This window comes from Penicillium rubens (genome assembly GCF_028828025.1).
Source record: "Penicillium rubens strain IBT 27055 chromosome Unknown utg000003l_segment0_segment0, whole genome shotgun sequence".
NCBI lineage: Eukaryota > Fungi > Ascomycota > Eurotiomycetes > Eurotiales > Aspergillaceae > Penicillium > Penicillium rubens.
Genome location: NW_026890601.1, coordinates 1,243,259 through 1,261,092, shown reverse-complemented (window position 1 = coordinate 1,261,092; position 17,834 = coordinate 1,243,259). Strand labels below are relative to the sequence as shown.

The 17,834-nt window shown below is 49.9% G+C and overlaps 4 protein-coding genes across 4 annotated transcripts; 2 read left to right on the top strand and 2 right to left on the bottom strand.

Moving 5' to 3' along the window:
• Positions 1–1,374: 1,374 nt before the first annotated feature.
• N7525_006672 (translation initiation factor 4B) lies at positions 1,375–3,250 on the bottom strand (the record flags this gene model as incomplete). The annotated part of the gene is made up of 6 exons (XM_002567173.1): positions 1,375–2,393; positions 2,448–2,738; positions 2,796–2,870; positions 3,009–3,053; positions 3,109–3,162; positions 3,247–3,250. 6 exons carry the CDS (start codon positions 3,248–3,250, stop codon positions 1,375–1,377), a joined length of 1,488 nt encoding a protein of 495 aa, XP_002567219.1.
• Positions 3,251–4,853: 1,603 nt separating this feature from the next.
• On the top strand, positions 4,854–5,654 carry N7525_006671 (uncharacterized protein; the record flags this gene model as incomplete). The annotated part of the gene is made up of 4 exons (XM_002567172.1): positions 4,854–4,932; positions 5,009–5,122; positions 5,180–5,296; positions 5,356–5,654. 4 exons carry the CDS (start codon positions 4,854–4,856, stop codon positions 5,652–5,654), a joined length of 609 nt encoding a protein of 202 aa, XP_002567218.1.
• A 658-nt stretch (positions 5,655–6,312) lies between these two features.
• N7525_006670 (FMP27 family protein) lies at positions 6,313–15,168 on the top strand (the record flags this gene model as incomplete). The annotated part of the gene is made up of 3 exons (XM_002567171.2): positions 6,313–14,889; positions 14,955–15,055; positions 15,117–15,168. The coding sequence occupies 3 exons, from the start codon at positions 6,313–6,315 to the stop codon at positions 15,166–15,168; spliced, it is 8,730 nt and encodes a 2,909-aa protein (XP_002567217.2).
• A 1,052-nt stretch (positions 15,169–16,220) lies between these two features.
• On the bottom strand, positions 16,221–17,646 carry N7525_006669 (uncharacterized protein; the record flags this gene model as incomplete). Its single annotated transcript, XM_002567170.1, has 6 exons — positions 16,221–16,631; positions 16,686–17,035; positions 17,094–17,119; positions 17,176–17,237; positions 17,294–17,412; positions 17,472–17,646. The coding sequence occupies 6 exons, from the start codon at positions 17,644–17,646 to the stop codon at positions 16,221–16,223; spliced, it is 1,143 nt and encodes a 380-aa protein (XP_002567216.1).
• Between the last annotated feature and the right edge of the window lie 188 nt (positions 17,647–17,834).

Here is a 17,834-nt window from a genome sequence, read left to right as displayed (position 1 = left end):
AAAATGGATGTAAACAAAGATCTATATATGTTCAAAACACATTCAAAACATTTAATTGCAGTCTACACATTACAACTGTTGTATATACTAAACTCCCATCACACACCTCACGCTCATTGCCTTAATCTGCCACGTTCGGACCGTTTGAGACTAGTGGGTCCTATTTATATACCCTTGCTTGAATCAATAGCCTCGAAATCCGATCTTCTCATGTCTTGGATCTAGTTAAGAGACTATTACTACTAAAATTAGACATATGTGTACTCCGTACATACCTAGGTAGCTATAGCTATAGACATCACTATATGTTGTATATTCAAGGTCCAACCTCCCCATTCCTTCAAGGTAACTGATCGACATTCTGATACACTAGGTGTCTCGAAGGTCGGCCCGTCAAGAGATATACAACGTAAAGACGGGCCATGGAAGTATTTACGTTGGAGATATGCTACCCTTGGAACAACATACATATTTATAACCTCTCAGTATCTACATAATACCCTAGCGAATTCGAAACCCACTGTCAGTGAAGACTGCATTTCATTCTATGCTAAGCGGATTCAATTCAAAGGTTAGTACACAGAAATGTAGCAAGGACCATCGAGACAACTCTGCCATGCAAAGATCCCAAAGAATTGAATTAGAAGCAGTCGCAGAAAGAAGAGCAAAGAACAGGAATTCGTCAACATTGTACTCATGAGAGGGGTGCTCGTAATGACTATTCTCGCACAGTCGTCTTGTTCACATGGCCGAGAACGGAGAAAGAAGAGTGTCAAAGACTCCACCTCTCCAATGTAGGTCCCCGACGGTAGACAGAGACGAGAAAGAAACAGGACCACCCGTGGTCAATCGAACGGAAGAGAGGAGAAAACTGAGACAACAAGGGAAAAAAAAGTGAAGAGACGAGGGAAAGGAATAAAATGGAACATGTAGTATTCATTTCGCATCGGCTGTAATGGTCATGAGCAGATCACTTTGAGTCACGCATGGGAATAATAGCTAGATAGCGAAACAAGACATAAAATGAAACTTTTCGGACTGCCAGATCATCGAAGCGAGGACTAGATGTATATCGAAAAATCTAGCCCCCGAAAAAGGGAAAGAGATCATCAACCCAAAGGGCAAAAAAAAGGAAGGGAAGTGGAAAGGAGAATAAAGCTCAATCAGAAAAAGCAACCTGCGTCCGGCACTGAGAAATGGCGGAAGCTGGTGGTAATTATGAGTGACAGACCTATCCGGGTGTACCGCTCAAGGTGACTCGACCGAGCAGCGCACCAAGACTGGAATGAACCTCGTCCAGAATTAACCCACCTGCATACCGGTAAATCCAAGGCTCAGGGCAAAAACGGCCGTTGCTTCGGGGTATCGATACGTTTATGCGAATCCACGACCAGTCTGTCCACGGCGGTTGTTGCGCTTGTTCACACTGACCGTGCTCCATCCCTCCTCGTCACCGCCAGCACCAGCCTCAGGGGCCGGGGCTCTCCAGCCGTTAGCAGACGCCTTCTTGGCTTCGACAGGAGCAGCAGGGGCGGTCTCCTCGGTCTCGTTTTCAGCGGTCAATTCGCCATCCTCACTGGCCCGCTGGAGGATCTCAAAGTTGCCACCACCCTTGGGGGTCTCAAGGACATCCTTGCCATTGTGGTCAACAGCGGGGGCTGCCTCCTTAGCCTGCCTTTGCTTCTCGGCAAACTTCTCGGCTTTCTCGGCCTTAGCCTTCTCGGCAGCTTCCTGCTTTTGGCGGATAGCAAGCTGGCGTCTCTCCTCGACCTGACGCTCGCGGGTAGCGGTGTCAATGGGGCGAGCGGCACCGAAGGGGCTAGCCTTGGAGTCGCTGCTGGCTGAGGTGGGGGTGGGGTTCTCGGAGACAGTGCGCTTCGTCAGGTTCAACTTGGGGCGGGTAGCAGGGGCAGCGGGAGCGGCAGGTGTAGCAGAGGGGGAGGCGGGGGTGGGCTCTTTGGGAGTTTCGTCAGGGCGCATTCTGGCGCGCCACTGGTTGTCCATATCGGCAGCAGTAGGTGTAGGCTCGGGGCGAACGTGCTCGGGGCGGGGAGGGCGCGAGCCCTCGTCCTGGGAACGTCCCTCACCCCATGCGGCCTCGCTTCTCCGGAAGCTGGAGCCAGGTCCGTCGTGGCTGTGCTCTCGGCCACCCTCGCGGGGCGGGCCGGCAGAGGGCGAAAGGGGTCCCTTGCGCTCCCAGTTGTTGAAATCACGGGGCTTTCCGTCGGATTCAAAGTTGCTGCGGCGGCCACCGCGGTCGCTGCCCGCATCGGAGCCGGCATCCATGCCACGTCCGAAGCTGGAGCGGTCAGGAACACGGCGCTGGGGAAGTTCGGGGAGGGGTCCACGTCGGGACCAGTCAAGATCCTTGCCCTCCAGGCGAGATTCCTTGGCTAAATAACCTTGTCAGTCGAGATCCTTGCAATACGCCAACCTTCGGTACTTACGAGGCTCCGCAACACTGGTACGGATGGAACGTCCCTGGAAAGAGGAGCCGGAGAGATCCAGAGCCTTCTTCAGGCCCTCGACGGTCTCGAACTCGACATATCCGAAACCCTTGGGAGCCTTTGTCAACTTGTCTTCCACGAGACGGACGCTCGTCACGCCACATCCAGAGAAGAACTCAGAGATATCGGCGTCGGTTGCTTCGAAGGAAAGGTTGCCAACGTGGCAAGTGTAGGGGGGCTGGGTGGGGAGATCAAGAGGCTCCCGAACGGCATATCCACCACGCTCGCGCTCTAATCATTCAATCTGTCAGAACATGTTCTGTATATCTGGCGCGGGAGGCATCATACCAAAGCCGCCAGAGCCGGAGCCGTATCCCATATCACCCGCGGGGCGACGGTTGAAGGTGGAAGTCAAAGGCTGGGCTGTTCATAGTGTAAGCAGGCGTTTCGATCAATGATAAGCATGCTAGGTATTGGGCAAACCACATACTGGCTATAATTTTTTTTGGGTTAGTACAATTTCGTAATTTCCATAGTGGGGGTGGGGAATCTGCGACTTACAAGGAAGGGGCATATCCTCCATCTCATCAGCCCAAGAGCCAAGGCCTATAGTCGTCAGTAATCACCTTCAATCATCCAATTCTTTTTTCGGGTCACTCACTTTCATCGGCCAAGAAGGTGCTCATAGACATCTTCTGGGCTTTATTTTTGGGAGCTGATATTCCAACATGTCAGCGAATCGCCCATGAATATCTTCGCGGGTCGATGCCCTGGGGAAAATTGAGGGTCTGGAACGAACCCATGATTGCGGTTTGAAGTTGGGGGAAACGCGCCGGGATTTGTGCGCGCTTCTCGGAGAGTAGGGTTGGAAAAAAGGAAAAGTCAAAAGGTCAGAGACACCTGGTGGGAAGGCCAAGAATAAAAATTTGAGTGAAGTAGTTGGGGTGTTCAATATCTGCAAACCCACAGTGGAAAAGTTGGTAGAGGGGAAGTCGGCTGCGGCATGGAAGTGGACGGGTTACTAAAATTTTAGTGATGACGCTAGCCCAATCAGAGCCGCGAGATCGGTCTATACCTGAACTGCGACCATCTTCCAATCCATTGATATTCCATCTAGAATTGAATGATGTGGAAGTAATAGGCTAATACTTTTGTTGATTCGAATGGAGGGGGAAATTGGGGATGTTCACGGAGTTTGTCCCTTTATCTGTGTACAATAGTAGTCTTCTTCATACTCGGCTAAAAATATATCATAGAATGAACATATCCCGAAAGCAGCATGGAGGACACAACTTCATCCCCGTTCCAACCTGGTCGGCTAACATTCGGCCATTCCAGAAGGAGTCGGTTTACAGTGGCTCAATTAACCTGGAGAATCAGCGGTATCACAAGTCCGACTTCTGTAAATCATTCCGCACCGGCTCTTAGTTCTCTTTGATATACTTCATCGTAGCCTCTGGTATAAAAATACAACATAGGTATTGGTGTCGGCCCTTTTTTGCGCATAGGCCTTTTTCTTTTTCCTCTCTCTTCTTTTCCCACACGCCGATATGCAAATCATAGGGATTACCTACTTTTGATATTCTAGTCTAGGTTGCTATAAGTATTGGTCCATAAGCGAATGGCATGTTCATCTAGTCATAGCAGGTCATGCATAACTATTGGTGGTACTAAGGTCTTAGTATCAATAACTTAAGAAAAGCACTGAGCAAAGGCTACTACGGTCCATGGATGCTTAGACTGTTAAGAAGGCACCCGGGAATATGGTATACCTGAAGATTGTACGACTAGTAGTGGACGTCATGTGTATGCTTTGTCGGCCTAAATTCTAAATCTTTTGTATAACAAGATGCGATAACACCGCGAAGGTGGTTTGAATGGGGATCTAAGCATTGACAGCAAGAATTAAGCCTTTTGACATAGTGATAGGTGTAGTAATAGGCGGTCCCTGGAGATCGCACTTTTTGTTAAAGTGCAGGGATGACTTTTGACCCAGTAGGGATCAATTGCAACAGTTTGAGGGGGAAATAAAGATCGTGGGGCTGTCTTGCAGGGGATCATCTGCTGAACATGTGCAATGTGGGGATATATCCGTGAGATCTTCACCCTGTTCATCCGCCATTTCTCTCCAACATGTATTAGCCAGTCAGTCAGTATATAAGAAGAATAATTATAAAATGTATGCAAATCATTTTGATACCAATTTGAAGCTTACTGTTCATGCCCTAATTTGTCCAGCCCTGGAACCTTGGAAGCCGGAGGAGGAAATTACATAATCCAGGCACATCAACTTGACACGTGACCGTACTCTTTCCGACTTGGATTGCTGCTTCAATGAGTGCTTCAATGATTGTAATTTACCGGTCCACGACCTCGGAACCCATGTATCTCTCAGTTTGAATAAATATGGGAGATCAAACTAAAGATGTACAGGACTTCCAGTCCCACACCCTCCTGTCTGCTGCCAAAGTCGGAGCCCTTAGTGGTAAGTATCTGTTCTTCACAAGATTGCTTGGATACACCACGGCTCCCTGAAGATGAAGTGCTAATTTTTCAACTAGGAACTGCTGGCCTGATCTATGGAGGAGCCGCTGGCGTCATCAGATCCCCCAATCCCATGATTCATTCATTGTCATGTGGCATCCACTGGTTTGCATGCGGCTCAGCCTTTTGGTGTATGTGGAGACACCCTAAGCTTATATCGCTGATGTCTAACCTTTATCTTGGGACAGGGCTGCGGAGTAACATCATTAAACATCATTACCAAGATAAAGCCTCGCCGAAGGAGCGCACGTACGCGAGTGCTTTATGCGGTGGCATTGCCGGTGGAAGTGTAACGAGGTTGATGGGTACCATATCCCGCACCGAAAGCACACCCTGTGGCATCGTGTCTAACCAAATCATATAGGAGGCCGGCTGGTTCCGGGGACTATCATTTTCTCATTACTCGGCTACTGCGGCCAGAGCGTCTTCAACCGAGTGGACGCGTGGCAAATGGAAAATGCACACAAGACATCAAAACCTCTGATGCAGCGAATGGCTGAATCTAAATGGGTCCCACTCCGCACACTCTCTGATCAGGAATACAGGGAGATGTTGAGTGAAAAGCTGCTTAGCATTGACGCTGAGATTGCTCTTCTTGACGATAAGATCCAGGAACTGGAGAAGTCTAGACCAATTCCTGCTTCAAGCTCAAACGAACCCTGAAAAGTGGGACAGGTGACAATAGAAGGAAATGTAAATTATTGTACAATATGAGGGAAGGGAGACAAAGGGAGAGAGAGAGAGTCGAGAATATAATGAATAACAACATATAGAGCCCAGGCCTGGAGTCCCCCAGGGCTGACAAAATGATCTCCCCCTGAACCTTGGGAATTCTTGGGTCGCGTGTCGATCAACCAGAACATACATATGAGCAACAACTGTATAGGAACATTATAGGAAGATATTGAAATATAAAATGCTTGACAGTATAATATATGGAAAAGTACCAAAGGATCAAAGCAATTAATGTAAAAAGGTAGCCGCTTTGAGAGAAATAACTAGCGTTCCGCTTTTTTTGGCCAGTTCCTCCGACCTGTCCGGTAGCCCACCTCTCTCATTCTCCCTTACCCTTGAGTTCTCCCCCCCCCGGCATGATTCGCCTACACTCCTTTTCTTTGAATCAGCCCGAAGTGCTCATCCTACTGAGACTTTGATGGACAAAGTCGTTGCTGTTCTGGAGTCTGGAATCCCTGGTTCCAACCAGACGGACAGTAGAGACTTGGGGGGTTCTAACAACAGTGCAATTGAATCCCGACATAACCTCAATGTACGAGTCGACACTGCCTGTCTGAGATCAGCCCGCTGCTGATCGCAAAGCGCGATGACCCTCTTTAACCCGACCTCGATTCTCGTGGGGTTCCTCCTTCTCTACCTCTCGTCCTTTTTCATATTCGCTATCGTCCGGATCGCGACGGGAATCTCCATCCAGCGGATCGGCTACTTTTCACTGCGCCGAATCGCATACACTCCGAGGGAAGGAATACACATTGAAATCCGCGGCCTCGGATTCTCGTTACACCCTTCGTCATTTGCCCAGCCAACATGGATCAGCATTCGGTTGACAGAGCTGAAGGTTACCGTGGACTCGACGACTCTGGGGCAAGGAAAACGCGAAGTGCCCCGCGACATATTGGAGAGTCCTGGGCCCCCTAAACCGCCCGAAGACCGCGCCGCACCCGAACATGACGGAAGAAGCAAAACATGGAGGACGTTAACACGAATCAAGGAAAGTGTCAAGCGGCTACACCGGCAGATCAATTGGTTGGCTCTTGTGGACCTGACTGCTATCGACACAACTGTTCACTTCGTCAACGCCGGTCAGATCCAGGTTGGATCGCTTTCCCTTTCAGTCGACACGCGGAGTAAGATGGTGGAACGGGGAAAGCTATTTCGTCGCAAGAAGGATATGTCGCGAGACCAGCGCCCAGCCGAGTGGATTATGAATGTGAAAAATGTTTTACTCAACGTCGACGGCCGGGAGCCAACCGAGATATTGGATAATGTGGGCGTGAACCTCCATGGACTTCTTCACAAGGATTTGGACGGACTGAGAGACGCCTCGGTGGCCCTTAAGATTGGACGTATGCATATTCCATATGACGATCTCCGCACGCTATTGCAGCGCATCAAGCCGGTCAAGTCTGCACAAGGGCCAGGGAATACTGAGACCGATGACGAGATGTCATTTGCCGATTTTGTGGACGAACTCGACAAGCCTGGAAGCAGAGACGACTCCATTGTACAGACTGTGGCGGACTCAAAGGAATTTGCAAGTTCATTACTCCGTGGTATACAGGAGATCCAGATCGCTCTGAGCTTCTTCCGTGTCTCAAAGGGTATCCAGTCTCTGTCCGCAGGACAAAAACCCGTGTATCTGAATGTGGTATCGCATGAGCTTGGAATTGATCTTCATCGGATGGATCCCAAGAGCCCGGAGCATCGCATGTATTTCCAGCGGAAGGATGTTGCCCACCAGGCTCTTCTTGCTGCTATCTCTCTTTCGGTCAGCTTAGACGACGAATCCGGCGAGAGTGATGACATTCTATACATCCCCATGGCCACGACAACTATCAAGACCACATTGCCCTCGAAGACCGTGAGCGCCTTTGATGATGAGAACGCCGATGAGCGAAACACAAATGTCCTGTTCGCAAATTTGGTTGTCACATCACCCTCGGTAGATCTCCAACCGCAACATGTTTCGAGGCTGCTCAAGCTGGCACAAAGTCGAGCCTCTTCTCCTCGAGCGAAGAAGCGAGATAATCATCGATTGATTTCTCGATTACTCCCAAAGGCAAGCATTAAGCTTTCTGTACACGAACCCGTGATCCGGTTTGTTCTCCCAATCGAGAAAGAGTCTGGTACTCCCGATGATTACAACCTTCTTATCTCTTCTATCTCCTCCATTTCACTCGATATCGAATCGTCTCATTCATCTGAAGGTGGTGCCCACTATTCCCTATCTTCCATTTACCGGGTTGCCTCCCACAAGTTTTATTACCAGACCCCAGCAGGCAACAAACATAATTTGCTCACAAACGAGAATCTGGAGCTCAAGGTCCACCTGAATGCTACCCCGGAGGTCTGTGTAATCGTCTCAGGAAGCCTTAACGAGATTTCAGTCCACATGATTGATGGAGAGGTAAACCGTGGAATCCGCGAAGTTTTGCAGCAGTTCATCACCCAGATGCAATCACAGAAGCGGGTGCCGATACCAGCAAATGATCAAAAGGCAAGCGTTTTGAGACGGGTGCCCCCATGGCTACTCCAATTTCAGTTTGAAGCCACAGGGTCCAGCGTGGAAATTGCTGGCGTGGACAGCACCGTATCTGATATATCTCGCGGAGTCTCTCTGCAGCTACAGTCGTGGACAGCGGAATACAAAGCTCAGAAAACGGAGAAAAACGTCGGAAGCATTGCTAGGCGACGTACTCCCAGCCATTCCACCATTGGTGATGAATCTCCCTTTCGATTTCCCCCAACCTCACCTCCCAAGGCCACTCACACTCAACGCGGCGCTTCAGATGGCCGGCGACTGGCTCTCCATGTGCGTGGTTTCGATGGCTTTGTCATTGAATCAGAAGATTATTTGGAACCCGAGCCATTCTTCACTTTGCCCCGATTTGAGATCGCTCTGAGCACACACAGTGATCGCCTTGGACCGATCCTGCATGTCACCTCTGTGTTCAAGGGCATATACCTTCAGTACTCACTGTACCGGTTCTACTGCCTTGGTGTTGCCGTCTCCGTGATCCAAGACGTGCTCACACCCTTCCCGCAAAAGCACTCGCAGTCTGCTGAAAGCAAGTCCAGGGCGGCTGCAAGCATATCGCTTCCGCCGCCTCCGGCGTACAAATGGTCACCCAAGAAAGAGCTGGTCACCTACGACATGAAGGCAACGGTTGTGCAGCTTAAGGCGAACTTGCCGAACGATCCTCAAATAATGATTCAGATCTACGGACTTGCCGGTGCTTCCCAACGTCTTTCCACTCCCTATGTCAAGGCCAACCTTGTTCGTTTCCATGCAGAGGCACCTAAGCTCAAGGGGGTTTGGGCAAGAATCGGCAGTATGAACAATGTCAGGCTGGACTTCCGAAAGATGAAGATGAAACATGGCAACACTTTGGTTGAAGAAAAATCGATTGATATATGGACAGACTTCATCCGAATTGGTGTACCTCATCATATGGTGATGCACCGCATTTTTGATAACCTTATCAACACTTCCAAGGCCTTCAAACAGCTGCATAATCGCTTCAAAAATGGTTGCAGAGAATTTGGCTCCAAGAGAGAGCCAGAAGCCCCGAAGAAGGTGCCCAAGGTATCTCTTCGCAGCAAAGCGTTACTCTTTGAGCTGGAGGACGATGGGTTTGAGTGGAAACTGGGCTGCATCTATCGACTCGGCCTAGCTGAGCAGATTCAGCGACTGGCCCGGGAAGACGCCTTCGACTTGAAATCCCACAAAGTCAGGGAATCTGACCAGCGGCGCGCCACATCCCGATTACGAGCCAAATCGAGCCATCGGACCTTGCGAAGCGAGCGAACCAGCCAAGACACAAGGCGAAGCAGGAGTGCTGACGAACGGCCGCGATCTAACAACCAGGAACGTGGGAGAGGTCGGAAATACCGCTATAATACCGATGGCGCGACCTGTCTCTCATCAGAGCAAAAGATATCTGTGGATGCCGCTTGGGACCGACTTCAACAGTACAATGCTCAAGTCTGGAAAGAAAAGATTGATGCAGCTCTCATGTTTCAGGGCACTTCCATCAAACAAGTCCGAAATCTCTTCTCTGGTGCAGATGAACCTCCTCCGGATGTTAAGGAGACCGAAACCATTCTTGCCATTCCGAACAGACCGGGTCTGATGTCAGCTTTGATCAGTGATGTCAACCTTGTTATTGACAAGCCCTCATTCCCTATCGATGAGTTCCCGAGTTACTTGAACCGAATCGGAAAGGGAATGCCCATGTCTATGCAATATGGCCTGGTCGTCCCGATGAGCTTCAACCTGGAAATGGGTGAAGCGCGCGTCAACTTGCGAGATTATCCTCTAGATCTGTTGCACATTCCAGCCCTGCGCCCAGGGCAGTCTCCAAGACTTCCCAGCTGGTCTTTGCGGACAAACTTCGTCATTGCAGAAGAATGGCGTGACCATGAATCCGCGAGGCAGGTCGAAGTGGAACTCGTTCCTGCATCTGAAGGGCCCGACGGGTCTCCCCGCGAAGCGTTCAATATTCAAGTATGGCGTTCTGTTACACCGGTTAAGACATATTCAGACCCTGTCATCGAGATAAACACAAGTTTGCCGACTAGCATTTCATGGGGTGTCTCCTACCAGCCTGTCATTCAAGATATGATGAAAATCATCGAGGGCTTTACCAAACCTGAAATCGATCCCTCGGAGCGGGTGGGCTTCTGGGACAAGATCCGACTCAGCTTTCATTCCCGGATTAAGGTTCTCTGGAAGGAAGATGGCGATGTACATCTGCGACTTAAGGGCTCTCGTGATCCATATGTGGTGACCGGCTTTGGAAGCGGATTTGTCATGTGCTGGCGCAGAGATGTCCGATTGGATGTTCACACCAGTGACAACCCCACGGAATTCATGACTGTCACGAGTGGCGAATACGTGCTTGCTATTCCCGACTACAGTGCCGAAGCACGTTGTGCAAATGAAGCGACTACAGAGGAGCTGGACAACAGTTCTGCGTCCAGCGAGCAGAAGAACGCTGCCCACTTCAAGAAGGTTGTCATGAAGCTCTCTGGCGATGTCAAATGGGCAGCAGGTCTCGTCTTCGAGCGGGATGTTGATAATGATGAAAGGTCCTTCTCTTTCAAACCCCATTATGAGGTCATCCTCAAGAACCCTAAATTCCTCAAACCATCCGAGCGTGTTGGTTACGATGCTTATCGTGGCTTCAGGAGTGACCACATCCACCTTTCTGTCTCCATTATTGCACCGCAGAACAGAGACTGGACTGTCGACACTGTCCAACCATCTTCGAGCTACAACACAATCCACCTCACCCCGCGATTCTTCACCCACTTCTTCAATTGGTGGTCTCTTTTCTCGGGCGTGATGTCGCTTCCTGTTCGCCAAGGACCTCTCTGGCCAGGAGTCACAAAGACGAGCAAGAAGTTCAACCGTCATTTGGCAACTGTCAAATACAAGATCCTTCTCGCACCTCTGTTCGTGGCCCACATATACAAACACAAGGACCGCGAAGATTACGCGGAAAGAGTTGTTACAGCTACGGGCCTGAAGGTTCGTCTTGATTGCTTTAAACTTGATATTCATCAACGCCGCGAGCAGATCAAAACACAAGCCGGGGGCCGTTCAAAACAAACTAGGACAAGCGCAATGCGTATTAACCAAGCCCAAATTGATATGCAATCTGCAGACTTCCGCGCAGTGTCCGCCAGCATCGAAGGCACCACGCCGGAGGATGTTGAGCGCAACAGAGACGATATCCTCTCTTCCTTCCAGCAGCCTGTTCCATCAGTTGACTTGTCTCGGTTCACGATCCCTGATCAAAACCTGGACTGGGTCGACATGGACGATTTTGTGGAGCCGGACTGGATCCTTCCACAGGAGTCGAACCCTCGTACACAGATCTTACCTCTGGCCTTTACCCCGCGCTTTACCTACTTCCGTAACACAGATCATGGCGACATTGGACCCGACGAAACGGGGTACAGCACGTTTGGACACGAACCGACTCACGAGTGTGTCATGTCGGAAACTAACGATCCTCGCCGTGTTCAGATCGAGTTGGTCAAAGACCGCCTCGCAACAGTCGAGGCACAAATTCGCAATTATGAACGCACCATTGGGGAAATGGAACTCAAGCTCATGAGAGATGTTGACAACAACGAAGGCCTGAAAGCTGAGCATGAGTTATTCCTTCGCCAGTCAGAGTCACTGGCGAGACGACGCAGGTTTTTGACCACAACTCTCCACCGTCTTGAGAGGCACATCGCACGCGACGAGCGGACGCCACATGGCGACACACTTGGCAAAAACGTTGCACCCAGCACTGCTTCTTTCCGAACAGGACGAACAGGTCGTGATGCTGATTCCACAACCGATGGCCGTTCTTCAGGCCTGGATGGAATGTACTCGTCGGCCAACGATGAGTTCTCCAGTGATTTCAACAATCGTTTTATGATCCACAACGTGCAGCTCAAATGGAACAACTCCCTCCGCAACATCGTCTTGCGGTACAGCCACCAAGTGAGCCAGCGGCGTGGGTTTATTTACTATATGTCTCGCCGAGCTGTCAAATTCATCCTTGATATCGTGGAGGAGCAGGACAGGAACAAGCGCAAGCAACCTAAAATGTCTAAGACGCATACCCGAAGCTCAAACAACGATGAGGACGAGGAGGAGGTCGACGAACGCGTCGCACAGTTGCTGAATGATGGTAAGCGCTACGTGAATGCCGATGGCAACGAGCCACCGGACTCGAACGCCCAACCAAGTCCAGACACCCAATCAAGTCCGAACGCCCAGTCGCCTTCCAACTCGGACAGTTCTAGTGAGAATACCATGCCGGAGTTCACTCCCCAGAACAGTTATCACTTGCGTCTCATTGCGCCTCAAATCCAGCTTCTCAGTGAAAAGAACCAGAAATCGGTCTTGCTTGTTGCCGCCAAAGGCATGGAACTTAAGGTCGTCTCGATCATGGACAAAGCCCGTGTCTCGGACGATGTCAGCGGCTTGATACGGCGTCGTTTCTCCCTCGAAATGGACGGTGCCCAGTTCTTTGTTGCAACACAGAAGAAACTGATGGCGAACTTGCAATTTTATGCTGGCAATAAGTACGGAAACGCGCCTGGATCAGCGTGGCCCCCGTGGTTGACTTTGGAAGCCATGTTCGATTTCGAGTTGAATCCATTTGGATTCTCTCGTATTGTGCAAAAGACTTCTGCCACCCTGCGTTACGACAAGTTCAACAACCTCCGCCTCAAGTATAACGAAGAGGTGGTAAAGGGTCAGCAAGGGCCTCATCCTGATGACCAGGAAGACCGCATAGACTCGATCAGCGTGGACTTCCCTCATTTCCGTGCGATTTGTGATTCTGCAGAGTACTATTCCATGTATATCATTGTCCTGGATCTCATGCTCTACAGCGAGCCACTCGAAAAGGTCCGAAATGAGCGGTTGGAGAGGATCATGCTCACTTCCGACTTCAGTGACCTTCGTGGCGTCCCGGAAATGGTGTTCAAGCTTCAAGCGCGCATTCGCCAATTGGAGGAAATCAAAGAGTACTTCCAGATTAATGCTAAATTCCTGGACAAACAGGGCTGGGAGGATCGGCTCGCTCTCGAACGCGACTTGTCTCTATGCGAGGATGAACTTTTCTTCATGATGAAGGCAATCACAACTTCTCAACGGCGAATGGAACCAAGTTCGTCTAGAGCAGCCGGAGTCCATGGCTTACTACGCTGGAGCATATCGGCGAGTGAGGTCGTGTGGCACCTGATGAAGGAGCCTTCTGAGCCGTTGATTGAGTTCCAGCTGCGCAATGCTTCATACGAACGAACCGACAATGCTGATGGCTCGAACCACAACCTGGTATCCATCGAGCGACTATTCGGGTTGAACTTACTTCCAGACGCTATCTACCCTCAAATTATCGCACCTTATCTCGACGGCGCACGCACCCTGGATGACTTCATGTTGCGTGTCAAATGGCACATGCTGGAGGCCGTTGCCGGTATCCCCGTGCTTGACAACTTCGAAGTTTCATTGTTCCCGCTCAAGATTCAGCTCGAACGCGAGCTTGGTCAGAAAGTCTTTGAATACATCTTCCCCAACGTGGGCTCTAGCGCCTTTGAGGCCGGTGGCTTCTCGCCTTTCATGATTAAGAACATGAAGCCGCTTGAGGGCTCGGATGAGGAAGATGATGACGAAGGCTCAAATGGCGCGCCACTGACACGCTCAACGAGTACCGACGGTGATACCTCGTCTATGGACAGTCTCGCCATCTCTAAGGGACCGGGCTCCATCGAACTGCGACTCCAGCCTACTCTGTCGCTTTCGGATGAGACCAAGTCGCGTAATCGCTCAGGCCATCTGAAGGGACTTGTGATGACACCTATCCACCAGGATAGTAACCGACTGGGTGTATCAGAGACCGCTCGCAAGACAGGCCGTCCCGCTACGACTGGCGGTCTCAGCAAAAAGAAGTCTGCTGATAGTCTGCGCATGTTGACTAAACAGCCCACTGAAAGATCGCTGTCTAGCCACAGTGCTAGCGAAGACAGTCGCAAGAAGTTCGGGATGGTTAAAGGCCCCAGCAAGGGTGGTAAATCCAAAGAGCCAACCGACGACCTGTCTCAGATGATCTCCCGCGCCTCCAACTTCATGACTCTCGCACGTGTGAAGGTGAATGATGTGGTTCTCTGCATGAGCTACAAGGGCAAAGGAGAGCACAACTTGGAGGATCTCCATGACTTCGTCTTCCGCCTCCCAGTTCTGGAGTACAGCAACAAGACATGGTCGAACCTGGATCTTGCCCTGCGCCTCAAGAAAGACGTGATCAAAGCCCTTATCTCGCACGCTCCCGCCATCCTTGGCAACAAGTTCTCCCACCACCGACCCTCGAAGCAGCAACAGAAGCGTTTCCGTGAGCTTGCATCATCGTCTCAACTCCTGTCAAATACATCCAACTTGATCAACCCGAGCAGTAGCCAAGCCCAGAGTCTGGCCAGCTACGACTCTAATAGCGATTACTCGGAGTCACGCTCGCGCAAGTCTATGCAGTCGAATGCCTCGCCACTGGCTAGGACTACCTCGTTGGGTTCAGACATCCACAGCACAAATTATTCAGATCCCACTATCCATGACGCACGCTCCGCCAGTGAGGTGGATGTGGATTCTCGCTGGGAGGTTCGTGTTCTTTCATCCAATCGTGTCACCATGAATATCCCCAAATGCTAACACAGAATGGTTAGGCATCCCGTCGCTTTGTCAATGCCCCTCCACCCTCAAGGCCGATGACCTCTGGCCAAACCGTGACTACAATCCGAGCCGACAAGAATGATCAGGATGACAGGTATGGATCCCGCGCACGAGTCACTTATCGCCGCAGCAAAGAAGTTGACTGACTTGTATAGTCACATCAAAACAATTCGCAGCATCGGCCGGAAGCTGACATTCCGGAAATGATCGCTTCGCTTCATTTTGCACTATATCCCTTTTTTCTTCTCTCCGTTCCTATTTTGCCTAATACCTCTACACCCTTTTAAAATTCCTGTGATCCTTTGTACAGCAACACATCCTTGTTTTCACCAGGCCTCTCGTGTCTCCTAGATACCCTCTACATGCATTGGGCCGTACATAGGCGTTATTTCTTGCGTTTCGTGTTTTTCGGTGTGCCTATGGCGGGGAGAAATCGTGTTTTTATCACCCAGGCTGTCCGAGGACACTGGCATAGAGGCGAGAGGGGACATTTTGCTTTTTTTCTCAAAGCCTTTTAGTATTATCCTTTTTGGCCCTGACACTTGTTTCCTGATGGGACAGGTGGCTATTGATAGCGCTTATTGATACATGTACACACCGGATGTTAGACCTCGCATGGCTTTCCCTTGCCCACGACATAGACTAAGGGAGATACCAAGTCTTTCCTAGTGTAGAAAACTATTGTTGCATTTCCAACCAGCACTTCTCATTCATGAATAACAATTATTTTTTAAGGCAAGATCACAAGGGAAGGAATATTAGCTTCAGCCTTCAATTTCATGCCTTGTCATCGTAGAGGATGCCCTAGTACGCCTTCTTTTCGTCATACTGGCTTAATTGCTCGAGTATGAAAATACATATGAGTAGGCTCGAATTCTAAGCAATCTATTTGTTGCTTGCTGAAATAGAAAGTGCGTTAGTCCCTGCATGTGCTGGGTCTCATTCTAAATATCCAAAGTATCAGTTTAACGGCATATACGACCTACAACCTAGTTTAATTCTCAGTGCGTCCAATTCCAATCATGCTATTGGTAGCAGGTTCTTCCTATTGAATCATAAGAAACACGTCTGCCCATCCTTATCATCAATTATCAAGTCCCAATAAACATAGGGTATGTATATACACTAGCCTGCGCGGCACATTAAAAAGAATGCCAAAGTCTATAAAAGCCCCTCCCAAAATGCATTTTCATGTGCAACCAGAAAGACCAAAACGAGAAAACTTCATCAGATACAAATTCACCATAGTCGTACACATATTACACGGATAATTTCTCCGCAGGTTCGGCATTGTGAGTGCCAAGGGTTGCTTCATGATAAGTTCCATCGGCAACGTGAGAAGCCCCATGAGGGGCACTGCTGGAGGCCTCGTTGGAGACATCTTGAGCTCCATTGGAAGGCCCGGGGACATCATCGGATATTTTCTCAGCGGGATCGGATGGCGTTGAAGGTTCGCTCTGCTTATCGTGAGTCCAAGGCCAAACATTAGCCTGAACGGACGCGAAACGGGTACGTGCAGTGGGTGCGCTGATATCGTCAACCCAAGGGATGCCGCCTTGTCCACGGTTTTCTGCCCATGCCTTCTTTTCACGACGCAGGTCACTCTGAACCCAGGGGATTGTGATCAAGGTCCAAACAATAGCCCAGGCAAACGGAAGGGTCCAGCCCAGCTGTATGTCAAGTTAGCCTGATTGCAAGGTGGGATTGAACTGATTCCAATTTACCGTGAATGCAACATTTTCCTGAACGGTGAAAATCACTGCAGTAATGGCGGCAGCGAAAATGATAGAGCCTCCACTCCAGAAACAGTTCATTTCGAAGAGCATACGGCGGAAATAAGGACTTGATAGGTATCGAGTCCGGAGAGCATATCGATAAATCTGTCCACCACCACCGTCGACTGCTACCACGTCCTCAATAAGCGCGTACAATGCAGTCGGCATGACGGAGCCTTTGGGCGTGGAAGAAATTCGGAACGGAGCCTTGAAGCCCATCATACGGAATATGTCGAGGGAAAGGTAGACGATGCCGAAGTAGAACATGACGGTGGGTAAGACCATCGCAATGAGGCGCACTGTTTAAGCGGTCAGTACGTGGCAATGGCACAAGATATGATAATGGGTTTGTCTAACCATAAGGTTCTTCAGGCACCGATCCACTGCGGACTCGTTAGCTCATTGCTCATCCTGCTTCCATGATGGATGCTAGACCTACACGACCAATTCGACGGCCAAAATCAACCAAACGATGGTGAAGTTGATTTGGAAGAAATCCAGCTACCGAGAGGTATCAGTTAATATTAGTCCATGATCAATCCTAGGTCGAAACGTACCCATGATACGCGGGAGTTCAAGGGTCGAGCGCGCGAGTTTTTGCGGAATAAATGATGAAGGCGGTAAAAGTACTCAAAGACCGAGACTCCTCCAAGTGAGGCGGTGACGATCGAGAAGACTGCACATCCACATTAGCAACGAGAACGGGGTGTATATGTTATACCATGCAAAACATACCCACGTTGTGTGACAGATCAGTGAGATACCAAAGACACCAATACAGAATCAATGGCTGAGCCAAGGTGTCAATCACAAAGATAGTCCAGAATAATGCGATCGACTTCTTCCTTGTATGCAATGAGTATGGGAGCGGAGGAGGCTCGGAGGCTGTTGGGACGGTTCCTTCCTCCATCGGTGTGGCGATAAGCGGACGGTGATGATAGGTTCGGAGGGACACGCGGTAAAGGCTGTGATGAAGGAATAAGGGGTTATTAGGACATGGTGCGAATACAATGATAAATCCGAATGGATTTCCAAAGAGAAAGAATCCAGGAAAATGGAGTGAAGAAGAGGCGAATATGTAAATTGTAAGCCAGGAAA